At 36.9% G+C, this 27,871-nt stretch overlaps 1 protein-coding gene across 5 annotated transcripts; it reads left to right on the forward strand.

The window, feature by feature from the left end:
* The first annotated feature begins 7,069 nt into the window (after positions 1–7,069).
* Positions 7,070–27,500, forward strand: LOC128212163 (zinc finger protein 569-like). Of its 5 annotated transcripts, none has more exons than XM_052917464.1 (4): positions 7,070–7,111; positions 9,944–10,082; positions 11,392–11,819; positions 24,949–27,500. In XM_052917464.1, exons 2-4 carry the CDS (start codon positions 9,986–9,988, stop codon positions 26,245–26,247), a joined length of 1,824 nt encoding a protein of 607 aa, XP_052773424.1. In that variant the 5' UTR covers positions 7,070–7,111; positions 9,944–9,985; the 3' UTR covers positions 26,248–27,500. The 5 variants fall into 5 exon arrangements, with proteins under 5 accessions (XP_052773424.1, XP_052773425.1, XP_052773421.1 ...); XM_052917465.1 differs by lacking the exon at positions 24,949–27,500 and adding an exon at positions 20,359–22,008; XM_052917461.1 differs by lacking the exon at positions 24,949–27,500 and adding an exon at positions 15,233–16,942.
* The last annotated feature ends 371 nt before the right edge of the window (positions 27,501–27,871 follow it).

Below are 27,871 nucleotides of genomic sequence, written 5' to 3' on the forward strand. Positions count from 1 at the left end.
GAAAACAACCTCGGATGTAAACGGTTTTAAACGTCAGAAATCTTTACATTTAACTACGCTGCAAGTAGTGCGCGAAGAAAAATCAATTTAAAAGTTCAACTGAATGACTTTACTCTTGGGGATCTTATTTATTTATGCAATAATACACATCACTTGCAAACGATTTAAACTATGTAATACAAAATACACGTTAAAACACTACAAGTAATTAATAATACTTCTTTAAATGTTACGAACTACTTCTCCTGATGCACCGGCAGGCATCCGTATACTTTATCAAATATGTAGCTGCGTTCTCAAACTCCCAAAAAGGAAGAATAAATAACGGGGGCATCTTCTTAATTGGAGCTCCGTATTTGTAAAATGTTGGTACTGAATGGGTCCATTTATTAGCATTTTTGTTTTAATGCAAGATCGTAAAAGTACACTTCTTGCTCTATACTTTTCTAAATAATAATGAGAAAGGATCCTTATTACATTGTAGATAGTATAACTACATGCACATTCACTTGTCTTTGTTGTTTATTTCTTTCTAACGGAACAACTCCCATACTCGGACATGCAGTATTACATTCAAAACAATCTTATCTTGCCCATGGTGTTATCTTTAGGAACACCGGCAAATAAATTGTTTCAAAATATGCACTTAAAATACAGTTCAACAAGACAACAAGAGTTTCAAAGCATAATTGCAATTGATATAAAAGAATACATTTGCAGAATGAAAAGATTGTTATTATTTATTAATTTAGGGATGCAAACGAATATTCGAATATTCGATCAAACGTTTGGTATTCGAATGTCAAAATCGGTATTCGAATATTCGATGTTTTGTTGTTGAATAAATATAATAATAAATATTTTGCCTACAACTCTGTTGTTGTATTTAAGATTCGTTTGTCTTGTTTTTACAACGATTGGCCCATAATGCCAGAGGTGTGAATGTGATGACAATACACTAAACAAGCGTCATATGTCATTTAGGGACATATCGTCGGGTACTATGAGTCCCTGTAGTTATACAATAACTGGCTGTACGACAAGTGACACGGAAAATCCAATTATTTTCGGTAAATTGCTTCTACCAATAAAGAAATAAACTAGTTCCCAAGTTGGTTTTGTTTTTTCATAGTTTTTTAGCAGAGGTCAATCACAGAACTAGGCTGCTCGTCCTATGGAAAGACCCTCCATTGGCGCATAACGCCAATTGACCAGAAATCCATCTAAGTCCACGTTGTTTACAAATATGAAGGCAGAGGAATATAAATTAAAAGTTTTTGTTTTTTTCTTTGTTCATAAAGAATTACTTTTTGTCTTTCTGAAATGATGAATTTCAGAGGCTAATTTGGTGAAATTCAGGGCACTCCCCGCGTAATGGTTACGACAAAGCAGAGCTTTTAAAATGCCCCGGCTATTACTTTAGCGAATATTAAAATAGTTTACTACAACTTTTAAAAGATGAATTTTGGTAATAGAATATTTGAATATTCGTTCGAAAGAATTACCGAATATTCGAATATCAATTTTGCCATTCGTTTGCATCCCTAGTTATTATTACTGTGTGGCTATAAGGAGGCTGTAACAGACGCATGATTTCATCAGTATTTGATATATAGAAATGTTCGGAAACATGATTTGATTTATTGATCTGTGAAGACGATCAATAATGTAGCATCGCGAAATCGCGAGAGAGCGAATCGTTGTCGACCCATTTTTTGCCTTCGTAATTTCGTTCTTTTTCGGGTGAAGACAAGATGGCCCTAACAGAACAGAGAGTGGAAGGCGAAGACACGACAGTACTAAGGCGAAGGAGCGAGTGAATGGAGCGTTATGGCGATGACACGGTGGCCTTAGCAGAAAACCTTTTCGGATTGAACACGCTTTTTGATTATGCTTAAAATTGTGAAAGCAGTCGACAATAATATTTGGTAAACATTATTGATATTTTCAGGCAAAGTGGATAGCGACTGTGCAGACAACAAGTGCTGTTACATCAATCCCAAGTTTGAGACCGCCAGCAAAAAACGTCGGTACCTACTGCAGCCACAATCGCAGCAATATTTCAACAAGACATAGGTGTGTTTGACACTCTCTTCGTTTGGAATTACATAGGTATTGGAGATTGGCGAAATGAATATTAAGCCAACCGGTCATTACAATAAAAGCACTGAAAGCGCTTAAAGGCTGTAGGCGCAAAAAGCCCGATCTTACATTTTTTATAATTCCGTTCACATGCAATAAAAATTGAATATAATTTGTTTTGAGTGGCCCCAACCTGTAACCGATAAGTGCATGTCATAAGCTTAGAATAGGTAATTTAAATTGATGAACAACTATTCATATAATTAGCTAGTTTCATAACAGTTGGAAACGGATTACAGACACATAAATTGTTATGGGTAGGTTTATTAGTTTGTCATACCATTCCAAATTATCGGTGAAATACGATGGTACATGTTGAAATAAGTGCATTTTACTCTGGACAAATCGGCGATTAGAAATCAGTCAGATGTGTTCCGACTTAGCCATCTTGGAAGTATTTGAGGTGTAGATGTTTCACATTTAAAGAGCGATGGTATTCATTGATGGTTATTCTTATAGAGGGGTCATCCCCACGAAAAGAGCCATTTCTTGTCAAGATTGTCCAACTTTTGACAAAGTTATGGCGTTTATAGCAAGTAGATGTGTATTTTCAGCAGGCTTTCATGTCTACCTTTCTATAATATACATTGTCACAGATGGGAAATTATCAGAAGTTGGATGTAATGTCATATTATGATATTTAAACAATATCTGGATATTTTTAAGAGATTAGGAAAAAAATGGTGGGTGGTAGAGGGGGCAGGGGGTAGTAGAGGGGGGATGGAGGTCAAAACAACGCACCGGACACCTGTGCTCTGAAATAATGTACTTCGCGCGTGGATGACGATTTGACCTATACACCTTCGGGTCTTTAAGTGCAAATAAAACCAAATAAATGTTATTTTTATTTGACTTGCTTGACGTACTATTGATAGTGAAATCTTATCAATGCAAAAAAGCGACATAACCGGAACTTCCTTGTTTGCGTCGAACTGAATACACTACAGAAAAACAACAACATTGAAGCGAAAGGTGCATGCAAAATACTCGCCGCCTGAGTCGCTTAACATTATGGAACATAATTGCACTTGTCGTTAAGGACTTTGATGCAGAAAGACCTTCGTGAGAACATGTGTAACTATTGGACGAAATGGACCTTTTTGTAAAAGTTTGGATCACACATTAAATTTCTCGAAATCGGTTTAAATTATTAGCAATGACTACGCGGAAGTGTTTGTGCATCTGTTGAAAGCATGTGAGGGTTTGTGCGTTTTAATTTAATTCTTACCTGAAAAGTTTAGATATCTTTTTATTGGGTGAAAACGGTATTTGAGACGGAAATACTTTTAGAAAAATAAAAGCAGAATTTAAAAAAAAAACACCACAGAAGAAGAAGAAGAAGAAGAAGAAGAAGAAGAAGAAGAAGAAGAAGAAGAAGAAAGAAGAAGAAAGAAGAAGAAAAGAAGAAGAAAAAAAGAAAAGGAGAAGAAAAAGAATGATAAATGCATAATATTCGAGCTCGGTCTTGAACAAGCCGACAGAGTTTGCCCGCCAACCTCATGCCTTCATACTTATGGGCCAAAAAGGTACAAAATGTATGTGCATAGGGAGTCCTGCGATGATCTTTACCTCCACTTAAATGGAAGCAAGGGCGTGACTTTGAAGACAGAGTACATCAATCAGCTTTACTATTAACGTAAACAACTGAACAAAATACAATACAATACGATTCAAATATAAACGTTTAATAATGCAGCCACACACTGTAAAAAGTTGTAGAACTGGAAACCACGCTTGTGACCCTGAACCCGTATCCTTGTAAATGGTAGCGGCACGATGCTTCTTCTAGACATCCATAGCCACCGTTGCCAGATACAAGCGGTCGCAGGTTACGCTGTCATCTGAATTTTTTTTGAGTAATGCACCGAGCGATGCATTAAGTAAAGTACTCCTATACAAATTAATTGAGAAGTACATTGCCGTTTTTAGACAGGCATGTCATTATGTTGTTTTTTCTGTTTGCAATAGCGGCAGGAGGAACTGGCGTGTCGTGTTAAATTTCAAAAACTATTGTTTCATGTACCACCACTAGCTGCTCGCGCAATTGCTGTATGCCAAAGTAACATCCTCGCCAGACGCCCTTAAATGGGGGTCAGCGGGCAAATAAGTGTCGGTTTAAATTGTTTATTTTCTTAAAAATTGCTTGTTTTGTATATATAGCCAAGATTGTATATGCTCCAAAAAAGCGTGTTATAATGTTTTGACAATGTCATTTTGAATGAATTTGATGTGCACAATCATCTTGCGATTAAAGAAATTACGAGAGCTATATGTATTTTTAGCCAATTTTAAGCCCTATATACACCTGCATTTACATGGCTAAGCTTACAATAAGAAATTAAAAAAACAACGAAAACTACGGGTACAGGCACAGTAGACAGCATTTTAACCGGAATACTTTATGGAGAGGCACCTTAAGATGCATGTCATGATGGTGACCGGTTGATGTTAGTTTAATCGTATTTTATTGTAAATAATAAACACACGTGATATACATATATTCGACAAACAATATTATTGTACAATTGGGTTGGGCCAAAAGTTATGACAGCAGAAGAAAATGGCCCTCCCCGAAAAGGAGTTAATGTAAGCTTCAGGCTGAAGTTCAGAGTAGTCAGAACGTTGTAAGATTGATAATATTTTCTGAGTTATATATAGATCGAATTAATTTTATTCTCGTAAATGTTCTGTTGTCTTCTGTATTTCGACTTGATTGACTGCGACTGATATAGCAAAATAATTATTGTATTGTTGCATCCTAAAAAACCTAATTTTGATAAAGACATACTAAAAAAATACCGCCCAGTTTCAAATCTACCATATGTTTCTAAAATTCTGGAAAAGGTTGTGAGTAAAAGAATTGACGGACATTTGACAATATACAACCTTCACGAGGAAACCCAGTCGGCATATAGAAAGTTCCATTCAACAGAAACAGCTTTGAAAGTGCAGAATGACATCCTTCAATCTTTGGATCAGACAAATGTGTCTATCTTGGTTATGCTGGACATTTCTGCTGCCTTCGACACCATCGACCACAAACACCTCTTGAGTCGCCTCGAGCAACATTTTGGTTTTACTGATAAACCACTTCAATGGGTTACATCATATCTATCAGATCGTTTCTAAAAAGTGTGTATCGAAGGTAAAATATCCAGACCAGTATTGATGAACTTCAGCGTACCTCAAGGGTCTGTGTTAGGCCCAAAATTGTATACCATGTACACAAAATCTGTAGGTGCAATCTGCAAAACACATGGACTCAACTAACACTTCTACGCAGGAGACTCACAACTATATCTATCATTCAAACCTACCGACGGAGCAGCTCAGAATGAAACACTTCGTCGGGTTGAAAAATGTTTTTAAGATAGTGTGTCTTGGATGCATCAAAATATGTTAAAGCTAAACACCGACAAAACAGAAGTTATAGTTTTCTCAAGTAAAAAAAACACTAAGCACATAGTTGACCTATGCGTGAAAGTATGGGACTCGCCAATAAAGTCATCAGAATATGTGCGAAATCTAGGTGCATGGTTTGATAATAGAATGAGCATGGGAAAACACGCCAACTCCGTAAGCAGACGAACAAATCAGGCTGATCGGACACATCAGGCACTATTTGACATCAAATGCCACAAAGTCTCTAGTTATTCGCTAGCCACTCCACGTATGGATTACTGTAACGGATAAGTCTATGACATCAACTAAACGTATATCAACAAATTACAAAATGTACAGAATACGGCTGCCCAACTGATTACACGAGAATCTCGTTTTAGTCATATTACTCCTACGCTTAAGGAATAACATTGGCTACCGGTACAGAAAAGAATTGAATACAAAAAACTGACTACCAGATTCAAAGCTTTACATGAATAATCGCCAGTATATATGAAGAACTTGTTAGAATTTCACGAGCCTTTGCGCAATCTAAGATCATACAATGATGCGCCGACATTAGTGGTTCTAAAGAATATTCGTACTGTCACCTTTGGAGAACGAAGTTTTATGTATGCGGCTCCAAAACTGCGGAACTCTCTTCCACCTCAAGTCAGAGGATCTAAAACGTTGAACTCCCTCAATGAGACACTTAAAGGGGCTGTACTCCGTATGATAAAATAGCGAAAAAAAAGAGAAAATTGTCGAAAACTGACATAAACTTGGCATCGTTGTGTGCATTGAAACTTACTAACTGAAGTACCACATACTTTATAATGTATTTAAGTTCAGCAGTTATTTCGTATTTTTCCATTAAAAAAGAATACTGGGTATGTTTACCATTTAGAATTCATTCCTTATGCGTGATTGGCTAATCGGTGTTATCACGTGCTATTACCGAGGTAGGTGTATAGCTTAATTATGTCACCCATTTAGAGTAAGCCGTCGTAGCTCAGTCGATACGACGCTGGACTGCAATTTTGGCGACACGGGTTCGAACCCGGTCTCCGACACAATTTTGTTTTTACATTTTGGTACTTTTTTTACAATTATGACATCAAAGCGTAACACATGTGTGAAGTATTGCATTCAAATGGCGATAATTACTAGTTATTTTCCCCTTTCAGGCAGTGTGCCATCACACAATAGCCACTATATAATGCATATGTGGTTCACTTGTTCCTGAAATGGTACACTTAGGAACTGGTTCACTTGTGAAATGGTTCACTTCGTCCTGCACCCACATTTAACCATATCATTAAAAGTATGTTATATGCGTGCCTGTAGGAAACTAATATAACTGCAGGTAATGTGGCTTAGAAATCGGTTACCAGACTTACCGAATTACGCATTATTACCGAAAGACTGATAAAATTACCGAAATACGCAAGAAAGTTTCGAAATACGCCTTCGATACATTTATTTTTATTGTAATAGTATTATGTAGCCTGGTTTGCTTTCGCTCAATTTTTATTTCGGGTTCAATAACTCAATGGCGGAAACGAACGCGTTCACCGAATAAATCAAAGTTAGTCTGAAGTAGGTCCTTTAATGTAAAAACAATGAATGTTATTCCTCACTTTTGTGATAAGTATACTACTGTCATGTTTATTTTTTACTGTTTCAATCCATTTAGCTAATATCCGCCCACATCAAGTTTGAAACTCCAAAAAATAACAGAATTGGACTTTTGAACAGTAGCTGTAGGGATAAAGTAAACCGAGTGTAAATATTTATCTGGTTCGCTGCTTGAAAGAGAGACTGACAGAGCTCTGCACAGTTCTCTTCTGCCCAAGCGAACAGTGTGACACATGTTCTTGTCATTCTAAAATGCTGTCCAGGCTTATTTTTTAATGTTTAGTCTGGACTAAATATCATTTAAAAATATGCTTGGACAGCAATTTAGAACGACTAGCACAGGTTCTTGCTTCCACACCAACAACCTTATATTGCTTATAGTCCTACTCTGGCAGTAGCACTCCTTTCTATTATTCCAAGAAAACAAACCTAGTGTAAAGTGCAACGTCAAACAAGGCAAGCACATCCATTCAGAGAAAAGTATGCTCGACCCTGAAGGGGTGGGTCCACTGATCTTTTATACACTAAATTCTCAATCCACACAGGGACTTTGCTAATTTGCATATTACCAACCAAGTAAAGATACGTACTATGAAGGTACTTCAGTCCATAATGGAATGTTATACTATGAACACACATCCGCCCCCTACAGCAGACTGTTACACAAGTTTACCCTCTGAGAAGACTCGTCCTGAGTCTTGGTCTAGGAAACTCGTGGGTAAGGCAACTGCTATTCGCCAGTTGTCAACATCCCACAGCTGCCACCATTTGTAATGTGCGACGTCAAATAAGGCCAGCAGATCCCTTCAGAGAAAAGCATGCTCGACCCTGTTCACTGGTCTTTATATACAGTAAATTCTCAATCTAAACAGAGCCGGGGCTTTGCTAATTTGCATATTACCAACCAAGTTAACATACATACTATAAACATACTTCCGTCTATAACAGAATGTTATACTATGAACGCACATCCGCCGCCTTCAGCGGACCGTTACATTAGCAAGAGAAATTTACCCACTGTGGGACCCAAGCCCATCACCTCTTAAATACTTATGCAAGTTGGCATTTTTAGCACTCGTGAATTAAAATTTGCGAGTACATTTTTTTATGCCCCCGAAGGTGGGCATATTAAAATCGCACCGGCTGTCCGTCCGTGTGTCCGATAACTTGTGTCCGGGCTGTAACTTTCCCTTGTATGGACAGATTTTAAAATAACTTGCCACATATGTTCCACATACCAAGATGACGTGTCACGTGCATGAGCTGTGTCCCTACCTCTTAGGTCAAGGTCACACTTAGGTGTTTATTCACAATGGAGTGCTGCATATAAAGACATAGAGTATAGGTTGTCGTATCTGGGCTGTAACTTTCCCTTCTATAGACAGATTTTAAAATGACTTGCCACATATGTTCCAAATACCAAGACGACGTGTCACGTGCAAGAGCTGTGTCCCTACCTCTAAGGTCAAGGTCACACTTAGGTGTTTATTCACAATGGAGTGCTGCATATAAGGACATAGAGTATAGGTTGTCGTGTCCGGGCTGTAACTTTCCCTTCTATAGACAGATTTTAAAATAACTTGCCACATATGTTCCACATACCAAGATGACGTGTCACGTGCATGAGCTGTGTCCCTACCTCTAAGGTCAAGGTCACCCTTAGGTGTTTATTCACAATGGAGTTCTGCATATAAGGACATAGAGTATAGGTTGTCGTGTCAGGGCTGTTACATTCCCTTGTATGGACAGATTTTAAAATGACTTGCCACATGATATCCACATACCAAGACGACGTGTCGCGTGCAAGACCCGTGTCCCTACCTTTAAGGTCAAGGTCACACTTAGGTGTTTATTCACAATGGAGTGCTGCATACATGTATAAAGACATAGAGTATAGGTTGTGGTGTCTTGGCTGTAACTTTCCCTTTTATGGACAGATTTTGAAATAACTTGCCACATGTGTTCCACATACCAAGACGATGTGTTGTGTGGAAGACCTGTGTCCCTACCTCGAAGGTCAAGGTCACACTTAGTTGTTTATTCACAATGGAATGCTGCATATATAAGGACAGAGTATAGGTTGTCGTGTCTGGGCTGTAACTTTCTCTTGTATGGACAGATTTTAAAATGACTTGCCACATGTGTTCGACATACCAAGACAACGTGTCGCGTGCAAGACCCATGTCCCTACCTCTAAGTTCAAGGTCACACTTAGTGTTTATTTACAATGGAATGCTGCATATAAGGACACAGAGTATAGTTTGTCATGTCCGGGCTGTAACTTTCTCTTGTATGGACAGATTTTAAAATAACTTGCCACATGTGTTTGACATACATGTACCAAGACGATGTGTCGGGTACAAGACCCATGTCCCTACCTCTAAGGTGAAAGATACTCTTAGTGTTTATTCACAATGGAATGCTGAATATAAGGACATAACAGTGTAGGTTGTCAAGTATGGGTGGTATTTCTTTATGTTCAGAGGCAAGTTAAAATAACTTGCCATATGTATTTGACACGTAAAGGCAAGATCAACTTTTCATGTACTGACCTTGTTCATAGGTCAATGTCACATTCGGGGGCATTTGTCACATACTGTGACAGGTCTTGTTTTAAATTTAAAACCCTAATAAAACAAGCTCTAATTCCTGCTCTTACCAATGGTGGAGTATATCTCAAATAGCAGTTTGTCTAAAACAAGAGTAGATCTACCAAACTAAACAAGTAAAATCTAGTAGTTTTTTCTGACAAAAATATAACTTTGTTTACTGGTAATTTCAGACTGTTGGTGTATTGACGCAATTCAGTCCACAGCCAGTCAACATGGGTAGCTACCTGATGATGCTGTATGTTACTGTGGACCAGGAGATGGCTCTCAAGTCTTACTTCACTGATCAGGGCTGGCCATTCAAGAAACCAGGTATACATGTACATGCCCACATACATGTTAGAATATTAGGTTATACATCACACTTGATGAGTAAGACCAACTTTCCGTTTCCCTCCTAGCATTTTCGCTTTTGCAACCATAACAATGAATTTATTTACTGTCCACATTCCACAGAGTTTGGATTTTCAGACCTTGGAGCCTGATCAGTCGACAGAAGAATAATGATTGCGGCATTACTAAAAGGGTTAACTCCTCGAAACCATGACTAAAGTTGATAAAACTCTCCTTTAAATTAGTTTTGTTTAAATAAAAATTTCTATATTGAATAAGGTACATGCTCCTATAAGTTTATGTTTGATTAAAATGGTGTGCGCTAAACAGTAGTGATGGGCCGATGATCGATTATAATCGAAAATTGATCGGAAAGCTTCAAAATCGGCGATAATCGATTGTAAATTATCATAATCGATTATCGCGGAACATCAAACAAATTTATCAAGGGAGGTTACTCAGTATTAATTGACGATTTTTTTTATCTTGCCGACATTTCTGCTCATTTTTCTTTGGGTACAATTCGTAAGAATGGCATGACGACATGCGGAACAATTATCCGGGTGGGAAAGCGAAATCTAAAGTCTGGCTCTTTTTTGCATTTAGAAAATCAAACCAGGACCTCCAACCAAAGAAAACCTTGACATAAGCGAGGCGTATGTTGCCTTTGCAAAAAGGCTTACGCAAAATAGGTATACAGTAACTAGATCACAGGTGATGAGCAAGAAGAGATGTAGAATGAACCCATATCTCATTGACCAGACAATATTTCTAAACAAACATTTACTGGTAGATTCATACTGGTGACTTTGAAATTTCTGATGTATACATTTCAGTTTAATGTTGGTGTTTTTTTCTTTTTAACTTAAAAATATATTTTTTTCTGTTTTATGTTTGTTAGTTTCCTGAAAAATGAATATGTAGGTTCTATTGTTTGGTTTATATATTTAATTCAGCTTACATAGACGAAGTGATGCCCATTACCTTCAAGTATATCACTAGCAACCACTGCTCTATAATATCCGATTATAGCCGATGTCTAATCGGTTGATGGTCTCCGATTGTAACCGATTATCGATTGTAAAATTCAACCGATTGCCCATCACTACTAAACAGTACAATATATTTTGCTTTGCGTACCAGTAAGATATTAAAATTAACTACTTCTGATCAGTGATAAACATGTATACTGTTCGAAGCCTGATTGAAGTAACTCTTAATTATGGTTTTGCTTGAGGTCACAACAACCTTTAGAAATGATTTGAACACTGTACTTGTGTTTTTGCAGACTTGTCAGTGACCACAGAGGAAATTGGGGGGATGGTTAAAAGCAATATTGACACCATTCCGTCGGTAACCCTCCTTCGTGCAGTCAGGCCTTCAGATCGGAAACGCAAGGCTGGTGGGACAGTGACACTATCTGCTGCTCCTGTTGTGAAGCATGCCAAACTGATCTCATCTCCTCTAAGTAAAACCACCTTAGTAAAGCAAGAAATTGTAGACAATGATGCAGACAATGATGGGGATAATGATGATGATTATACTGGTGAAATGGACACCGACCTAGATGATCATTCATACCTCGGCTCTGCAGTATCAAAATCAGCTAGTCAGACTACAGAGAGTGAAAAGGCTGATAGCTCCAGTGCTGTAACTGTACGAGTGAACCTGGATGGTACAGAGGCAGTGGATGAAATCATTCAACCTGAGCCACCGGTAGGTTTCCTTCATACACAAGTACTATGTCTATACATTGTATAATACTGCAAACAAATTCAATACAGTCGAACCTTGTTGGCTCGAACTCCCAAGGGACCGGCATAAATACCTCAAGTCTCGGGAAATTCAAGCCAAGCAGGATTACCTTCAGTAGAAAGAAATCTGTCCTTTCCACAAGAATGAGAGTTTCATCCTAAAGGGTTTGACTGTAACTCCACCATCATGCCTTTTTGTGGTTAATCTATGAAGTAACATGTTTGCATGAACTTCATTTTCTGAATTCTTACTCATTTTTTTTATATAAATACATAACGCCTGTCCTTTTATCTTACAATGTAGTATATTGAGTCCTCGGCTTGTTTAGACAAGGACCACAAACACTGGATCCTATTTAAAATTCATCTGGTAAAGAAATACTGGAATTAATTTGCAGTATTATAGAATGATTGTACAGGTTTTAGGCTGTCACAAGCAGATGGCAAAATGCAGTCAGAGCTTCTTTTGTTTGTTTTTAGCTCACCTGTCACTTTGTGACAAGGTGAGCTTTTGTGATCGCCTTTTGTCCGGCGTCCGTCGTGCATCGTCCGTCAACAATTTACTTAAAAGACATCTCCTCCTTAACCGCTGGGCCAATATTAATAAAACTTCATAGGGATGTTCCTTGGGTGGTCTTCTATCAAAGTTGTTCAAAGAATTCAATTCCATGCAGAACTCTGGTTGCCATGGCAACCAAAAGGAAAAACTTTAAAAAATCTTCTTCTCCCAAACCACAAGGCTTAGGCCGTTGATATATGGTAGGTAGGATCACCAAATGGTCCTCTACCAAGATTGTTCAAATTATGGCCCTTGGGTCAAAATTGGCCCCGCCCCGGGGGGTCATGGGTTTTCTCTATATGTTTATAGTGAAAACTTAAAAAATCTTCTGCTCTGAACTTACTTGGCTTAGAGCTTAGATATTTGGCATGATTCATCGTCTAGTGGACCTCTACAAAGTTTGTTCAAATTATGGCCCTGGGGTCAAAATTGGCCCCGCCCCGGGGGGTCATGGGTATTCTCAATATGTTTATAGTGAAAACTTCAAAAATCATCTCCTCTGAACTTACGTGGCTTAGAGCTTAGATATTTGGCATGATTCGTCGTCTAGTGGACCTCTACAAAGTTTGTTCAAATTATGGCCCTGGGGTCAAAATTGGCCACACCCCGGGGCTGATGGGTTTTCTCTATATGTGTTATAGTGAAGAATGTCCAATATATGACAGGTGAGCGATTCAGGGCCATTTGGCCCTCTTGTTTGGAAGATGACACATACAATGTACATGTAACTTTATGTAACATGATGTAAGGTCATATTTTTATGTGCAAATGTAAACAATTTCCAACAACTCGAAACATAATATTTTTGAGGTACATGAATAAGGTATAAATTTTCTCAAGGGGGGGAATATTGAGGTGTTACTATTGTTGTTCTGGCGTGGTTCTCATCATTGGTGGTGTAAAAAAACAAAAACCTTTGGTTATTATGCCAACATACATAATATTTATATGCAGAACAATGTCAGTATTAAGACTGGATTTCATATTTTAGAAAAAAAAATATACTGTATAATGTACAATGTAATGTATTGTATAAATGGAGTTTTAGTAATTTAACACCCTTTTTTATTTTTAATCTTTCATCCGTGCCCTTTAAGTTTAGTTTGTTGCCAATGACAAAACTTGCATAGTACGGCCCATCCCTATGACTCTAATAATTTCATGTTTTGACAAATGGCACTATGGCTCCAATAATTCTCTGTTTTGACAATCTGCACTATGGCTCTTTATATTCTTGCATAACGGACATGTGTTTCCGGTCATGTGACCGGTGCTGGAAAAACTCATCTTACACCCCCCATGTAAGATGAGTCCCGCGCAACAACGCCATATTGTATGGTTTATGAAAAGTATATTATGCAATTTCAATAAAGCGGAATTAAAAATATAAGTATACAACACTTTTAATTAATATTGAAAAGAAATAATCGTAAAAGCGCGATTTTTAAAGGAACTATTTGACGTCGATAGTGATTTAAAATTACTGCGCTTTATGACGTCAGTACACAATGGCGCACACGCTTTTTGGTGAAATGTACAAAAGTGCGTTTTCTACGTCAATTTTTCCACAAATTCATAACTTTAGGTATGCAAGAAAAAATATCAATCATGTGTTTCCGGTCCGGATCGAAAAATCCGACCCTCGGGCACGCTGCGTGACCGGTAACTCGGCAAGCCTCGTTACCGGCTTACGCGCGTGCCCTCGGATTTTATGATCCGTACCTGAAACACATGATAGATACTTATATTCCATGTTTTGACCATCGGCCAACTAGAAAAAAAGTGACGCTCATTGGCATCTGCTTGCAAATCGTCGTAAATATGTTTTTTGTGGTTTTCATTAGATGTATTTTGACGATGTCTGATTAACAAAGAGATCAAAAGAACTGTATCATGTGAGTTGATTCAAACTAGAGAGATTATTGTCCTTATGCACCAGTCAATTGTAACCACGGCTCCCCCAGGTCCGGGGAATAGCGAGGACTTTGACTTTTGGTCCAGCCAAGGTAAAAGTCCCGCCCTGTGGGGATGAACAGATGGTAAAATACCCACAACCCAGGGACCCTAGGTAAGGCCCATTCCCCGCTATATTTAAAGCGAAGACAAAACCAACATATTCACCTGGCACTGCAGGACCATCTGAAAGGTAAAAACACCCCATATCCCCGGCTATCTCCGGTATACCCCCGGACTTAGGGGGAGGGGGGCGTGGTTATAATTGACTGGTGCATTGTAATTAACCATCTCTGGTACTTGTAAACCAATTATGATTTGTCAAACATTATAGATATGATTCAAGTGGATAATGCATGAAAAGAAGGACAAGCTAAGAACATAGGGTTTCACCAGATATCTAAAGTATGCTGTGAAGTTAAAATGCATCAGTGTAGAATTCTTTGTGAATTACTGATTGAAATTTTAATGAACAAATCAAGATACATGTATGAATCTGGTGCTGACAAATAAGTCTTATTTTACCGGTAAGCCAAATTTATAGCTAGGCTGGAAAACATATTTTGGACACTTTTTCCTTCCAGATATTAATTGAGGTGAGTTTACAGATTTTATTAATAAAATTTTACAAGTAGTTTTAAAAGTTTAAAATCAACTTTGTTTCTATATTTTTCAATCTTCTCTGATGCTCATGTCTAAATTAGTATCGCTTTTACAGTATCACTTTTTGATGTAAATTGCTTACAAAGAATTGTTCATAAAAAATTCTACTCTGAGCATTGATAAACATTATATTAATCTACCTATAATCTACCAAATGTATCATGTTGACACCAACAATAATTATAAATCACATCTTGTAGGAGTCCCAGACAGGCCATCTTACAAAAGACTCCAACAGCCAAACAGAACAGGAAACAGAGGCTGATACACAGTCAGATCATGACCAAAGTTTGTACATGGATCACTTCGAAGACATGTTTACCAAGAAACGAGACCCCGTCACAGGAATACATACCTTCACATGCAAAGAATGTGGGATAACGTCAAAAAGGAAGAACAATATAACACGGCACCTTCGTTCTCACCTTCCCGACCAAATACGCTGCTCCGCTTGCAACATCTTTTTCAGTACAGAAGACGAAAAATTTAAGCACATGGATTTGAAGCATTCCGAGTTAGTTGTGTGTCATGTATGTGGAAGAAAGTTTAAACGCACCACAGAGCTTAAAAGACATCTCGTAACACATGGCATAAAGTGTGAATCAGTGAAGGAGTTTAGGTGTCCTATTGAAGGATGTGATAAAGTATTCTTTAGAAAAGCACTGTATGAGTATCACCTGAATAAACATTCAGGCAAAAAGCCATTTACATGTGATCTCTGCCACCAATCTTATCATAATGAATTTTCTATGCGGTATCATAGAAAGATGTGTCAGGTTTCAACAACATATCAATGCCCAGAATGTGACGCCGAATTTAAAAGGAAAGCCAGTCTCGATGACCATCATCAGGCCTTCCACACTCAAGTCACATTTACCTGCGAATGTGGGTCCGCATTTAAATACAAAAGTGGGCTCAACCGGCATCTGAGAACAGCTCATAGAGACATGTTGGAACCACAGCAGACTGAATCTGCAGTGACTGTTAAGCAGGAAGAAAGCAGTGAAGAAAACAAAGCGAGTGATGACAGACAGATGAACATTGTTCTAATCAGAGCTGTTACAGTGCCAGCCGATGATTCAGTGAATAAAACTGTGCTCCAGGGACCAGATTCACAAAATATGGATGCAAGAAATATCGCTAATTCTAATAGAGATATGTCTGATGGAGCTGATACAGTGTCATCTTGTAGTACACCGTTAGAATTGAAGACGATATGTTCTGTTGCGGAGATGAACAGTGAAGCTAAACTTATTGAAACTGCCGATACTTTCGGAACATTTCAACAAGATAGAAATCTTGAAATGTCTGGATCATCACCTAATATGTTTACAGCGGTAGCTGTCACAAGCTTACCATTTACACCATGTAACATTGATGATCATACTGTTTCACTGCCACAGATGGTGAATATTCCGTATACATTACAATTTCGTTCATCGTTGATGGGTTATGATGCTAATGCTGATCAAGCAAATCAAAATATGTCATCATTTTTAGGACAGGATTATGTCCCTGTTGAATCAATTCATGATACAGAAAATCCTGACTTGCCAAGCAGTTTTGCATCTGTAAATGAAGTAAGCCGGGTCTTGGAACAAGCTGAAAACAGTGAAATGGACTCATAACCATACTTAAACATACATACCCACAAATGTACATGTGTATTTTTATGTCCACCTTATTACATAGTTTTACTCTTTGCCAAAAATATTGCTACATGTATTTGTGATCACTCTGTCAGTCTGTGAAATAAATCATGATCTTGCACTGAAATGTATAATAGCTTTTGATGTTAAACTGAAATGAGAATTAGCTTTTGATCTTGCAAAGAAATGTTATATTACCGTACTTTTGATATTACACAGAAATGTGAAATTTCATGATCTTGCTCTGAAATATGAAAATGGTTTTGATCTTGCACTGCAATATAAATTAAATTTTGATCTTGCACTGAAATATGAGATTAATTTTGATATTGTACAGAAATAAAAAATATGTCCTTTATGTTTATATGGTACCTTTGCTAGTAGTTTCCCGCACTAAGCTGTGTTTATGATCTCTGGCAACATGTGTACAAAGTTTCATTTGAATATCAAGAATGTTTTTAAGTCAAAAGTTTTTCAGGGTGGGGCACTCTGCTACCCTTTCCCAGCACCCTGATGCTTTTTTACTACACCCTGCTGTGGCCTCTGAAAACAAGCCCTGATGGAGACACAATAAAGATATTTTCTTCCACATAATGTAGCTCGACTTTCAATATAAAGTTCAATATTAGTAAATAGAGGCAGCTTAACATTCAGTTTCTCCTATTTGGGAAATAAACTCTGAATTCTTTTGAGTTTGAAGTGTATCTTCATCTACCATATGATAGCCTAGCATTAAAGGACTTAGAGACCAGGTGATTCCAAAATCATGAGTAAAAGAATACTGTGAAATCATTAATGTTCGTGGGGCATTAATGTTCGTGGTTTTCATGGGTTGGGTGATCCACGACACGAACAAGGTCCAAGAACATTGTTCTCGGGTCAAAATTCCACACTACCTACAAACCGGGAGGACCGAGAACTACATGAGAACAAAATGGCGGAAAGTAAAGTTAACAACGATGCGTGCATGATTTACAGCGAACAACTCTACTACCGGTTCCCGGTGTAAGGGCATTTTACGCGAGTTACACGTTCCGAATCGACTCGATTCTATCCTGGAAACAAGCGCCCAAAGACGCCCAAGATGTGCGTGATGAGTGTCTGTACTCGATGTTTTTATTTAATGAAATAATAAATCAATTACTAGTACATTGAAGGTTACTAAGCACCGAACGTGACAATATACGCACCTTTTCGGTGCTTTCACAGTTTGCAAAATTCTTAATTGGCATTCAATGGCTTTCCCTATCTGTATTTATGATCAGGGTACATCTTCTTTTATTACCTTTATTCCCAATTAAATCGATAAGTGACATGGGTATATGCACTAATTGGCATGTCGTACCACATTAGCGAGTGTCATAAACCGAGTGACGTAGAAGACGGAAATCACGGGCAAGCGCGTGGATATTATGCAGATGATCTAGGACGATCGCATGTTCGATTTTATTTTTTTTCAAAAATGAAAATCCACGAATTCAAGTACCCACGAATTTTTTTTTTTTCGGCAAACCACGAAATTTCATGCCCACGAACATTAATGATTTCACAGTATCTTGTTTCTGTCTCAGTTTTTTAAATGGCATTTTATGGTTTCCTTGTTTTTAGTGTGTATATTTAGCATTTTAATGTCAAGTGATAAGTTAGATACATATACCGGGTACATGTTAAAATGTTTAAAATTAAAGTCCTTCAAATTATAAGGTTCGACATGTACACCTTTATAACAGAAACTACCGTATCTGTAAATAAAATTTAAATGAATAACAAAATAATGTCATGTTTTGTTAATCATTTCAATTTTATAAACAGATATTTCAATTATGTAATTTTTTTGGTATTTAACTATGTAAACAAAGTTTTGTTAATTAAAATTTGTTCTTGATAAAACACTGTCCTAGTTTTTAACCAGGTTTTCAACGAAAACCGGGTTATTAGAATTGGGTTGTCGTTGGGCGGGCGGGCGTCAAACATTTGTTTCTGTTCAATAACTTTAGTTATGATTGATAGATATTGATGAAACTTGGTGTGTAGGTAGCTTATGGGAAGAGCTAGCTTGGGATTGCTTTTGAGGGGGTTGGAGCTAAGGTCAAGGTCACTGTTACTAAAAATAGAAAAATGGTTTCTACCCATTAACTTTAGTTAGCAATGATAGATATTGACGAAACTTAGTGTGTAGGTAGCTTATGTGAAGAGCTAGCTTGGGATTGCTTTTGAGTGGGAAGGGGCTAAGGTCAAGGTCACTATTACTTAAAATAGAAAAATGGTCAAGGTCACTTACTTAAAATAGAAAAATGGTTTCTGCCCAATAACTTTAGTTAGCAATGACAGATATTGATGAAACTTGGTGTGTAGGTAGCTTATGTATAGAGCTAGCTTGGGATTGCTTTTGAGGGAGGTGGGGCTAAGGTCAAGGTTGCCTGTTACAAAAAAAATAAAATGGTTTCTGCCCAATAACTTTAGTTAGGATTGATAGATATTGACGAAAGTTGGTGTGTAGGTAGCTTATGTGAAGAGCTTGCTTGGGATTGCTATTGAGGGGGGAGGGGCTAAGGTCAAGGTCACTGTTACTTAAAATAGAAAAATGGTTTCTGCCCATTAACTTTAGTTAGCATTGACCGATATTGATGAAACTTGGTGTGTAAGTTGCTTATGTGAAGAGCTAGCTTGTGATTGCTTTTGAGTGGGGAGGGGCTAAGGTCAAGGTCACTATTACTTAAAATAGAAAAATGGTCGAGGTTACTTAAAATAGAAAAATGGTTTCTGCCCAATAACTTTAGTTAGCATTGACCGATATTGATGGAACTTGGTGTGTAGGTAGCTTATGTACAGAGCCTAAGCTTGGGATTGCTTTTGAGGGGGGAGGGGCTAAGGTCAAGGTCGCCTGTTACTAAAAATAGGGAAATGGTTTCTGCCCAATAACTTTAGTTAGGATTGATAGATATTGACGAAAGTTGGTGTGTAGGTAGCTTATGTGAAGAGCTAGCTTGGGATTGCTATTGGGGGGGAGGGGCTATGGTCAAGGTCACTGTTACCTAAAATAGAAAAATGGTTTCTGCCCAATAACTTTAGTTAGCATTGACCGATATTGATGAAACTTGGTGTGTAAGTTGCTTATGTGAAGAGCTAGCTTGTGATTGCTTTTGAGTGGGGAGGGGCTAAGGTCAAGGTCACTATTACTTTAAAAAAAAAATGGTCAAGGTCACTGTTACTTAAAATAGAAAAATGGTTTCTGCCCAATAACTTTAGTTAGCATTGATAGATATTGATGAAACTTAGTGTGTAGGTAGCTTATGTGAAGAGCTAGCTTGGGATTGCTTTTGAGTGGGGAGGGGCTAAGGTCAAGGTCACTATTACTAAAAATAGAAAAATGGTTTCCGCCAACAGTAATCTTCAGTAACGTCTCTTAAATAAAAGTAAAGATAAAGTCATACAACAAATTATTGGCTATAATTTCTGATTGCCCATAACAAAAACCTGGTTTCGTCGCATTGCGGCGCTTCTAGTTCATGATTGCAATGAATATACAGCTTAATATTGAAAAGCAGCAATAAGTTGAATCGAATCGACCTATAAGTAAATCGTTGCAGCTCTAGCTTTATCTCAATTTCTTTTTAGAACTTATTTATCTTGTATAAACTTTCTGTAAGGTTTAGTTTGTAAGTTCACAATTTCAGGCGCTCAGGCCGATCAAGAGTAGACCAATGAGGAACGAAAAGGGACATTATTGGGTGTGTGACATTTGTGGAATTAAGCTTGGGAGGTTGGTGAGCTATAACAGGCATCGGCGCTGGCATTTTGACTCTGAACGGAAACATCCTTGCACTCATCCTGGCTGTCCGTTGAAATTCTTTGAAGACAGCGACCTTAAAAGACATATGAGAACGCACAAGCCGAAAGTGCGTTGTGATTATTGTGGGAAGAACGTTCCTGATTTGGAGAAACACTATGCGGGTTGCAAGAGATTTTTGAAGACTCAATCATTATTTTCTTGTCGTGGATGTAAAAATCTTTTTAATTCTCAGGCACTGTTGAATGACCATATGACAGCGTGTGAGCGTGTTCGGTCCTACCAATGCCATAAATGTGGCCTTTCATGCAGTACAGAAAACGGGCTTAAAACTCACTTGGAATGTCATAACACAAAGAGGGAGAAGTTGTTGTGCGAAGTTTGTTCTAAAGAATTTCTTAACAAAATGGCTCTTAAGAGGCATGGCTTCTCACACCAGCCAGACATGGAGTGCAAATATTGCAACGAGCTAGTTCCAGGTGGTTTCCATGAGGTATACAAGTGCTCAGCTCGAAATAAAAACCATCCTCTGAGTTGCCCGGTATGCAATGTTGCAATCAGTGGAGGCAATGCAGCAATTTTGAGGCATTTGAAAAGAAAACATCCAGAATATGCAGAAAGCTTCAGGGAAGGTGCTGGCCTTCGGAAAGAGTCTGAGGGTTTTCCTTGCTCAGAATGTGGCCGGAAATTTAAAGATTATTTGAAACATGAGAATCATGAAAAACGATGTGTAAAAAATTCACCGTACGAATGTGGATTTTGTAAGCAACATTTTAAAACACTGGGTCAAGCAAAAGCGCATGTAGACACATGTTCTGAGAATTATCCAAATACCAGCACAAATGAGTCACTTATTGTGGATGGAACTGTTTCAACTAACGATTATGACACAATTAATGATAGTGTATTGTATTCCTCACCATACTGATTCTTCCCTTTAATTTAAGGGACTCGCTCATGTTTTTAGACCAAACATTAGCTTTCCTGTTAATGCATCTGAAAAGATTTACTTTATCATTATTTTAATCTATGATACCATAATTGCAGATTTTTTTTTACAAAAACATTTTGGTTTTAGTTGGGTGTGAACCAACAACACCTAAACCACTAGGCCACAAGGACTAAGATACAACGTATGATGGATATTTTGGCTTTTGAGAAGACATTGATAACATATGTGATAATGTCAAATCACACTACAACAAAATGCTGAATCCCGTTAGTAAGGCTATTCAAAATTGTGGTCTTGCCACATGTTATTCTGTAGCATAATTTTTTTTTTGGAAATGGTGAATTTTACAAACCATGAGCTGGTCCTTTTAACCTGTACTATGTTATGTTAGAAGTTCATTGTTACTGCTGTTCAAAAGTTTTAAGAATGTAATCAGATAATGTTTGTGCATCTCATTGAAATGATTTGAACTTTTGATGTTCCTTTTGTGCAGTGTACTTGTAATATAAATGTATTAACCAATCATTAGATTAACTCAAGTTAGATTGAAGTTTTTCTTGATGTGTTTGATTCATCTTGTGTGTTTGAACAGTTATATATTAAATGATGTTTTTGTGTATAAAAGTAAAGTAAGGTGTTTGTTATTGTTGTTTTGTCCCCCCTCTCAATTAAGGGCCACTTTGTTGGACTAAGGAGACACATTGAGCATCTAAATCATTACTCTCTATTTCTATTTAATATGCTTGGCAACTGGCATTTTGGAACCAATTATTTAACTAGCGTCTGGGTCGGCAACTGGACATACATGTATGAGAAGAAGCCCATATTGGGGCTTGAACCGTTGATATCCCGTATCGTAGGTCGAAGCCGTAACCACCGTTCTTATTGTTGTTGATTTCAAGCTTGATAAAAGTCTGAAGAAAAACAGTTGAGGGCTTGCATCCCAGCAAACATTTGACGTCAGACTCTGACATGGGTTTTAAGTGGGATTTTGGTAGGTTCTGCAAGGTGGTTTGACATCAAAACCAGACAATGAGGCAACATAGCAATTACGACCAGAAAATCCATTGGTTTCGACATTCTTTCAAAACTCTTGTGGCTTCGCATAAATGTTATTTTTTAGATCATCTTTTTTTCTTATCAGCAACGTTTTACTCTACTGTTATCACATTGAACCTGATGCGCCGTGCCAGACGCTCCGATGCAGACAAGAAGCTCAAATTTAAAGAAACTTTCAATTATAAATATTAACATAAAAACATGATGGCATAAATTTTCAAAGAAATGAATGTAAAATCGAGAGATTTAATGATACATATGTGTGGCAAGAAGAAAAAAATCACCAACCATAAGGATATCGGTCCAATGTCGTCCGATACTTGTAAATGTATCAAAACCCGAACAATTGTTGCTTTAAACAACCTTTATCAATAAAGCATTTTCAATCTCCAGGTTTACTTAGTCTCAAAGGACTTACTGTGGCAATTGAATACTTGAAAAGTAGACAAGTGAAATTATGCACTTAACAAAATATTCACAACAGAGTTAAGATGGAAGCTTTGAAGCTTATTCTGTGTCTTACTTCTATAAAACAATGGTAGATTTGTGCTTTTTGATGAAAGAAGGTCCTTCGCCAAAAACACAAAAATAAGTTTTTATCTCATCTGATTTTTGAAAAAAATTAAGAGCTATTGTCATCACTTGATTGTCTTTGTCGTTGTCCGAAGCGTTGGTTAAGTTTTGCGTTAAGGTCGTTGGTTAAGTTTTGCGTTTAGGTTAATTACATGGAAACTATCAAAGCTTTCACTTTGATGAAACTTGGGTAGCTTGTTCATCTAATACCCTTCTTCACATTGTACCCTAAAGATGCTGAGTCTCACCTGTTTTTTTGGGTAAAAAAGCATGAATTTTGGTTTCATTTGAGAATTGGACATAGCTTCTTCAATTTTTGTTGGATTGATTTCATTTTTTTCGCAGACAATAAATGGATAATTCTTTCAATATAACAAACGGGTTTTTGAGTCACACATTTGGAAGGGTAGAGGGAGGGTGGGGGTTAATTTTGGACTTGTAATCTTTAGCTAGTCTGATTTATTAATTTTTGTGCTTGGGTCGCTTACGAGCAAACAACAATCAAAGCTACATGTATCACTTTCAAACTTTGGAATACCTGTTCAATATCAAATGTTCAATTTGAAATAAATAACACGCAAAAGGATAAAATCAGACGAGTGTTCAGCTCCCACAGGCGGTGCTCTTGTTTAAACTTATAGTTTCTTATAGGACCTATAACTTTTTTTATTCGTTTAGTGTCAAAATTATGTATATATATATATTTATTTTTTAATATATTTTTTTAAAAATTGCCTCTGTCAAACAAATTGGCACAGCAGGGTGTAGAATAAAGGCAGCAGGGTGCTGGAAAAGGGCAACAGATGCCCCACCCTATGCTATTTTGGGCAGATAGAGCACTGAATCAGAACAAGTTGAGCAATTTAGGTATTTGTAGTTATTTGAAAATATAAATTCCTTAAAAATAAGCTCTAATAGTGACAGCATGGATGAAATCTGAAAGCAAAAATATCGTAGAGCAGATAATTTAATGACAATGGTAGGTACCAATATGTCATAAGAGGTATTAACTAACTTATGATTAAAAACATAAAATACATGAAATTCCTACATTTTGCTGTTAAAACTTAGGGGCACGAAAATACTTATCTATCCTCAGAAATTAATATTCTATATAACATTTAAACAACAGAAATTGAATCTAATTTGCATAGGAAAATTCTTACAGTTTGTCAGATATAAGGTCTCCAAAAATGATTTGGATTTTTGTTAAATTGCACGAGAAAATGATATTTTAAGCTTGGTGATCTTTTTAAAAAGCTCTGATATTGATTCTACTACAGTATACCAAACTTATTTCATGGTATTATTTTCAGTTTGAAATAGAAACATTAGCCTTGAATAATAACTTCAAGTTAAAGGGACTGAACACCAGATGATACCATTGCAAGAAAAAAAGAAAATCATCAAAAACTTACATAAATTGATTTCGTTTTGTACAATGCATTGAATCTTACTAAGTGATGTATTACATTGCTAATGACAAATGTATCATTTCGCAGTTTTTGTGTATTTTTCCAGTTTGAAATTTATTGGGTTTGTCTACTCTGTAAATATCTATATGAAAAACTTTATCTCAGTAAATTCTAAAATAGTGTCAGGTTTATGTATCTGTACTAATCATCTGACTTTCACTGGCTAAATATACACACTTGAAACTGGGAAACAATATGCGCCATATTTATATGGGTAAACTCAGTTTAGATGGTGACAAAATATTCTATTAACCATGTAAAGTGATGTTGGCCTCATACTAAATTGATAATTATAGGCATAATTCTTTGCATGTCTTGAGGAAATACTGTATTTTTTTAATTTTGGCCCCATCTAGTGTCTAGTCCCTTTAATAGTTATAATAATAATAATAATAATAATAATTTTTCATCCTTTCAGGTAATGAGGCCACTTAGGAAAAAGACACGAAGGGCAAGGAAAAGCACAACCAAGAAACAGGATTCTGATGATGCTGAGGACACTGGTGATGAGAATGATGAAGGCGACAAGGAGGGTGATACGGATAAGAAAACAAGGAGGTTCAAGCTGAAGAACTTCAAAGGGCCTCTCGCATGTGACATTTGTGGCCAGAGGTGTACGGTTCGGTCCACGTTGAACAGGCATCGTCTGAGGCATTTCCCTCAAGCAAGAAGATTTTCTTGTGTTGATTGTGACAAGAAATTTTTTGAGAAGAAAGACCTTGTCGATCACATGAAGACACACATTCTGAAGCAAGAAAAATGCTCTTATTGCGGAAAAATTGTCAGAGATATTGATGTTCATGCGAAGAATTGTACAAAGTTTTTGGCGACACAATCTATATTAAAATGTAGAGGTTGCTCTGAGCTATTTGACAATGAAGAATTATTACTTGAGCATCATAAAACCTGTGAAATACCTGCTTACCAGTGTGATTACTGCGGCGCTAAATTCACGACTGTCCACTCCCTTACGACGCATCTGAAGCGTCATAATCCAGAGGATCTTAAATTTGAATGTACGGAGTGTCCGGAGGTCTTCAAACATGAGAAAAAGTTCAAAGAACACGCTTTCACACACAAGCCATTGGGAAAATGCAAATACTGTGGACAGTTTGTTCCTGGGGGTTTCCATGCAATACAAGATTGCCCGATAAAATCTAGCAAAAATCCTGTCTATGTCTGTCCTCATTGCAGTCTGAGAATCACAGGTTCAAAGTCACATGTTGTACGCCACATTGCACGAAAACACGGACAGGAAGCTGCAGCCGAGTTTGAAGGTCAGCGAGAGGAAAGACGACAGAAAAAGGGCTCGTTGCAAAGTTGCACAGAGTGTGGTTACTTCTTTAAGGGAGATGAGCTGGCTTTACAAAAGCACATGGAAAACTACCATGGAGAGCAAAATTCAACGACTGTTGTCAAGTGTGACAAATGTGGCGAAAACATTACACTTGCAGAATTTCCAAAACATTTGGAAACCCATGCAAATCAATCATCGAGAGTAATTTACGAGTGTGACAGTTGTGGGAATCGTTTCGAGACAAAAGAAGAGGTGGAACACCATGCGGCCACATGTTTGCTGGATACGCCGGAGGATGAAAAGGAGACTGTGTGTCTGCTAGTTTCCGCGGAAGAGGATCAGAGAGAAGAGATGGACCCTGGAACCATGGGGGAAATAGCCCAGTCTGTGGGAACTTTCTTTATAAATTACAACACGTAAACAGCCGAGATGTCACAAAAACGTTCAGCAAGTACTTTTCAAGATGTGTCTCGCAAATTAAAAAAAATGGATTATCATTCTTGTAGCCGGATTTATCACTATAAAGCATGCCTGAAATTAACAGCTGTAATTAGTGAACGTTTTAGGCATTAAATTAATGGGATATTACAGAATTTGGTTTTTGTACTAAAATGGTAAGAAAGTTCAATGAAGTACAAGTCTGTTTGATATTGATTTTAAAATGACAAAACTATTGTTAGTTATGCATTTTTCATTCAAGCCAGTGTTTTATCGTGATTGCTATTGTTATGCCTCACATTTTTGAATGTATGTATATATTATTGCTTTTACTTGTAGATATTTTTTTAACTCTTCTATTGAACTGTTGTTTTTTGCATATTTTTTCTGGACTCCATTATCTTCATGATTGTACAGAATGTTTTAAAGCTGCACCCTCACAGATTGACAGTTTTGACATTTTTTTTTATAATTTTTGGCTCATTATTGCCATAGCCTTTGTGAGGTTGTGGTAGGCTTTGTTGTCGTTATGCAAGCACTATAACCATAACAGAAAACCTGTTCAAGATATTTTAATAAACTCCAGTGAAAATTTGCACATTTAAAACAAGGCCCACAACAACAACTTTGACTTAGGACAAACAAACTACAGACAAGCACTTTGATTTCGCTCTGCAGCACTCTTGATTTTCATTTACAATGACGCCATAGACATAATTACATTCTCTCATTGAATTGTTTGAACAGTACTAGTCTGCCTTTGTATAAATAGTAATTATTGCTTTTCTAATCCACAAATATGATTAATTGAATATCAATGATTGGATAAAATCATTTACAATTTATTTTTAATATTTATTTAAGACGTTTTTTTTATAATAAAACAATAGGTAAAAACATCATAAAAACTGTTTCAATTCATTTTACTGTTTTCCCCATTTCTATATAGAATAACATTTATTTTAAGTAAAAGTAATTTGAAATTGATTGTTATTGTCCTTGTTTTTTGATTATTTATTATTATCATCATGTTATGTAACATAATAGAATTGTATTATTAAGTATAACATACTGTATGATTTTACTTGTTTCGCAACATAAATTTAATTATATGAATTATGTGTCTGGCATGGTTTAATGAATTCTGCTGCATTTCCACCTATGTTATTTTCCAGGATATAAGTTTTGTCATGTTTATGTAGTTACTCTTCTTGTATGTAAGAAATAAATTATACTCATGGTAATGAAAGAGTTTTTTTAGTTTATCTGTAAAAAAAGCACCAAGTGGTGTTGTCATTGTTTGGTGGTGTTGTTTTTGTGGCCTGAGAGGATTACTGGGTTGGAAAATATGTGTTTTAAACCAGTTTGCATAAGGAAAACCTAGGTTATTATGTTGGCGGGTAGAGGCAATGTAAACAATTTGTGTTTGGGCTGTAATTTTGCCATGCATGGAGGGAATATGTTCTTCATGACAATGGTGTGTGTGCCCAGGCCTGTAGATCAAAGGTCAAGATCACACTTTAGAGTCATTGGTAAAAATGCCTAGTATTTTTGCTTGTCCATGCATTTGGTTATTTTAAATTGACATTACTTAAGTTTATTATAT

The sequence above is a fragment of the Mya arenaria genome, chromosome 12 (assembly GCF_026914265.1).
Source record: "Mya arenaria isolate MELC-2E11 chromosome 12, ASM2691426v1".
Lineage (NCBI taxonomy): Eukaryota > Metazoa > Mollusca > Bivalvia > Myida > Myidae > Mya > Mya arenaria.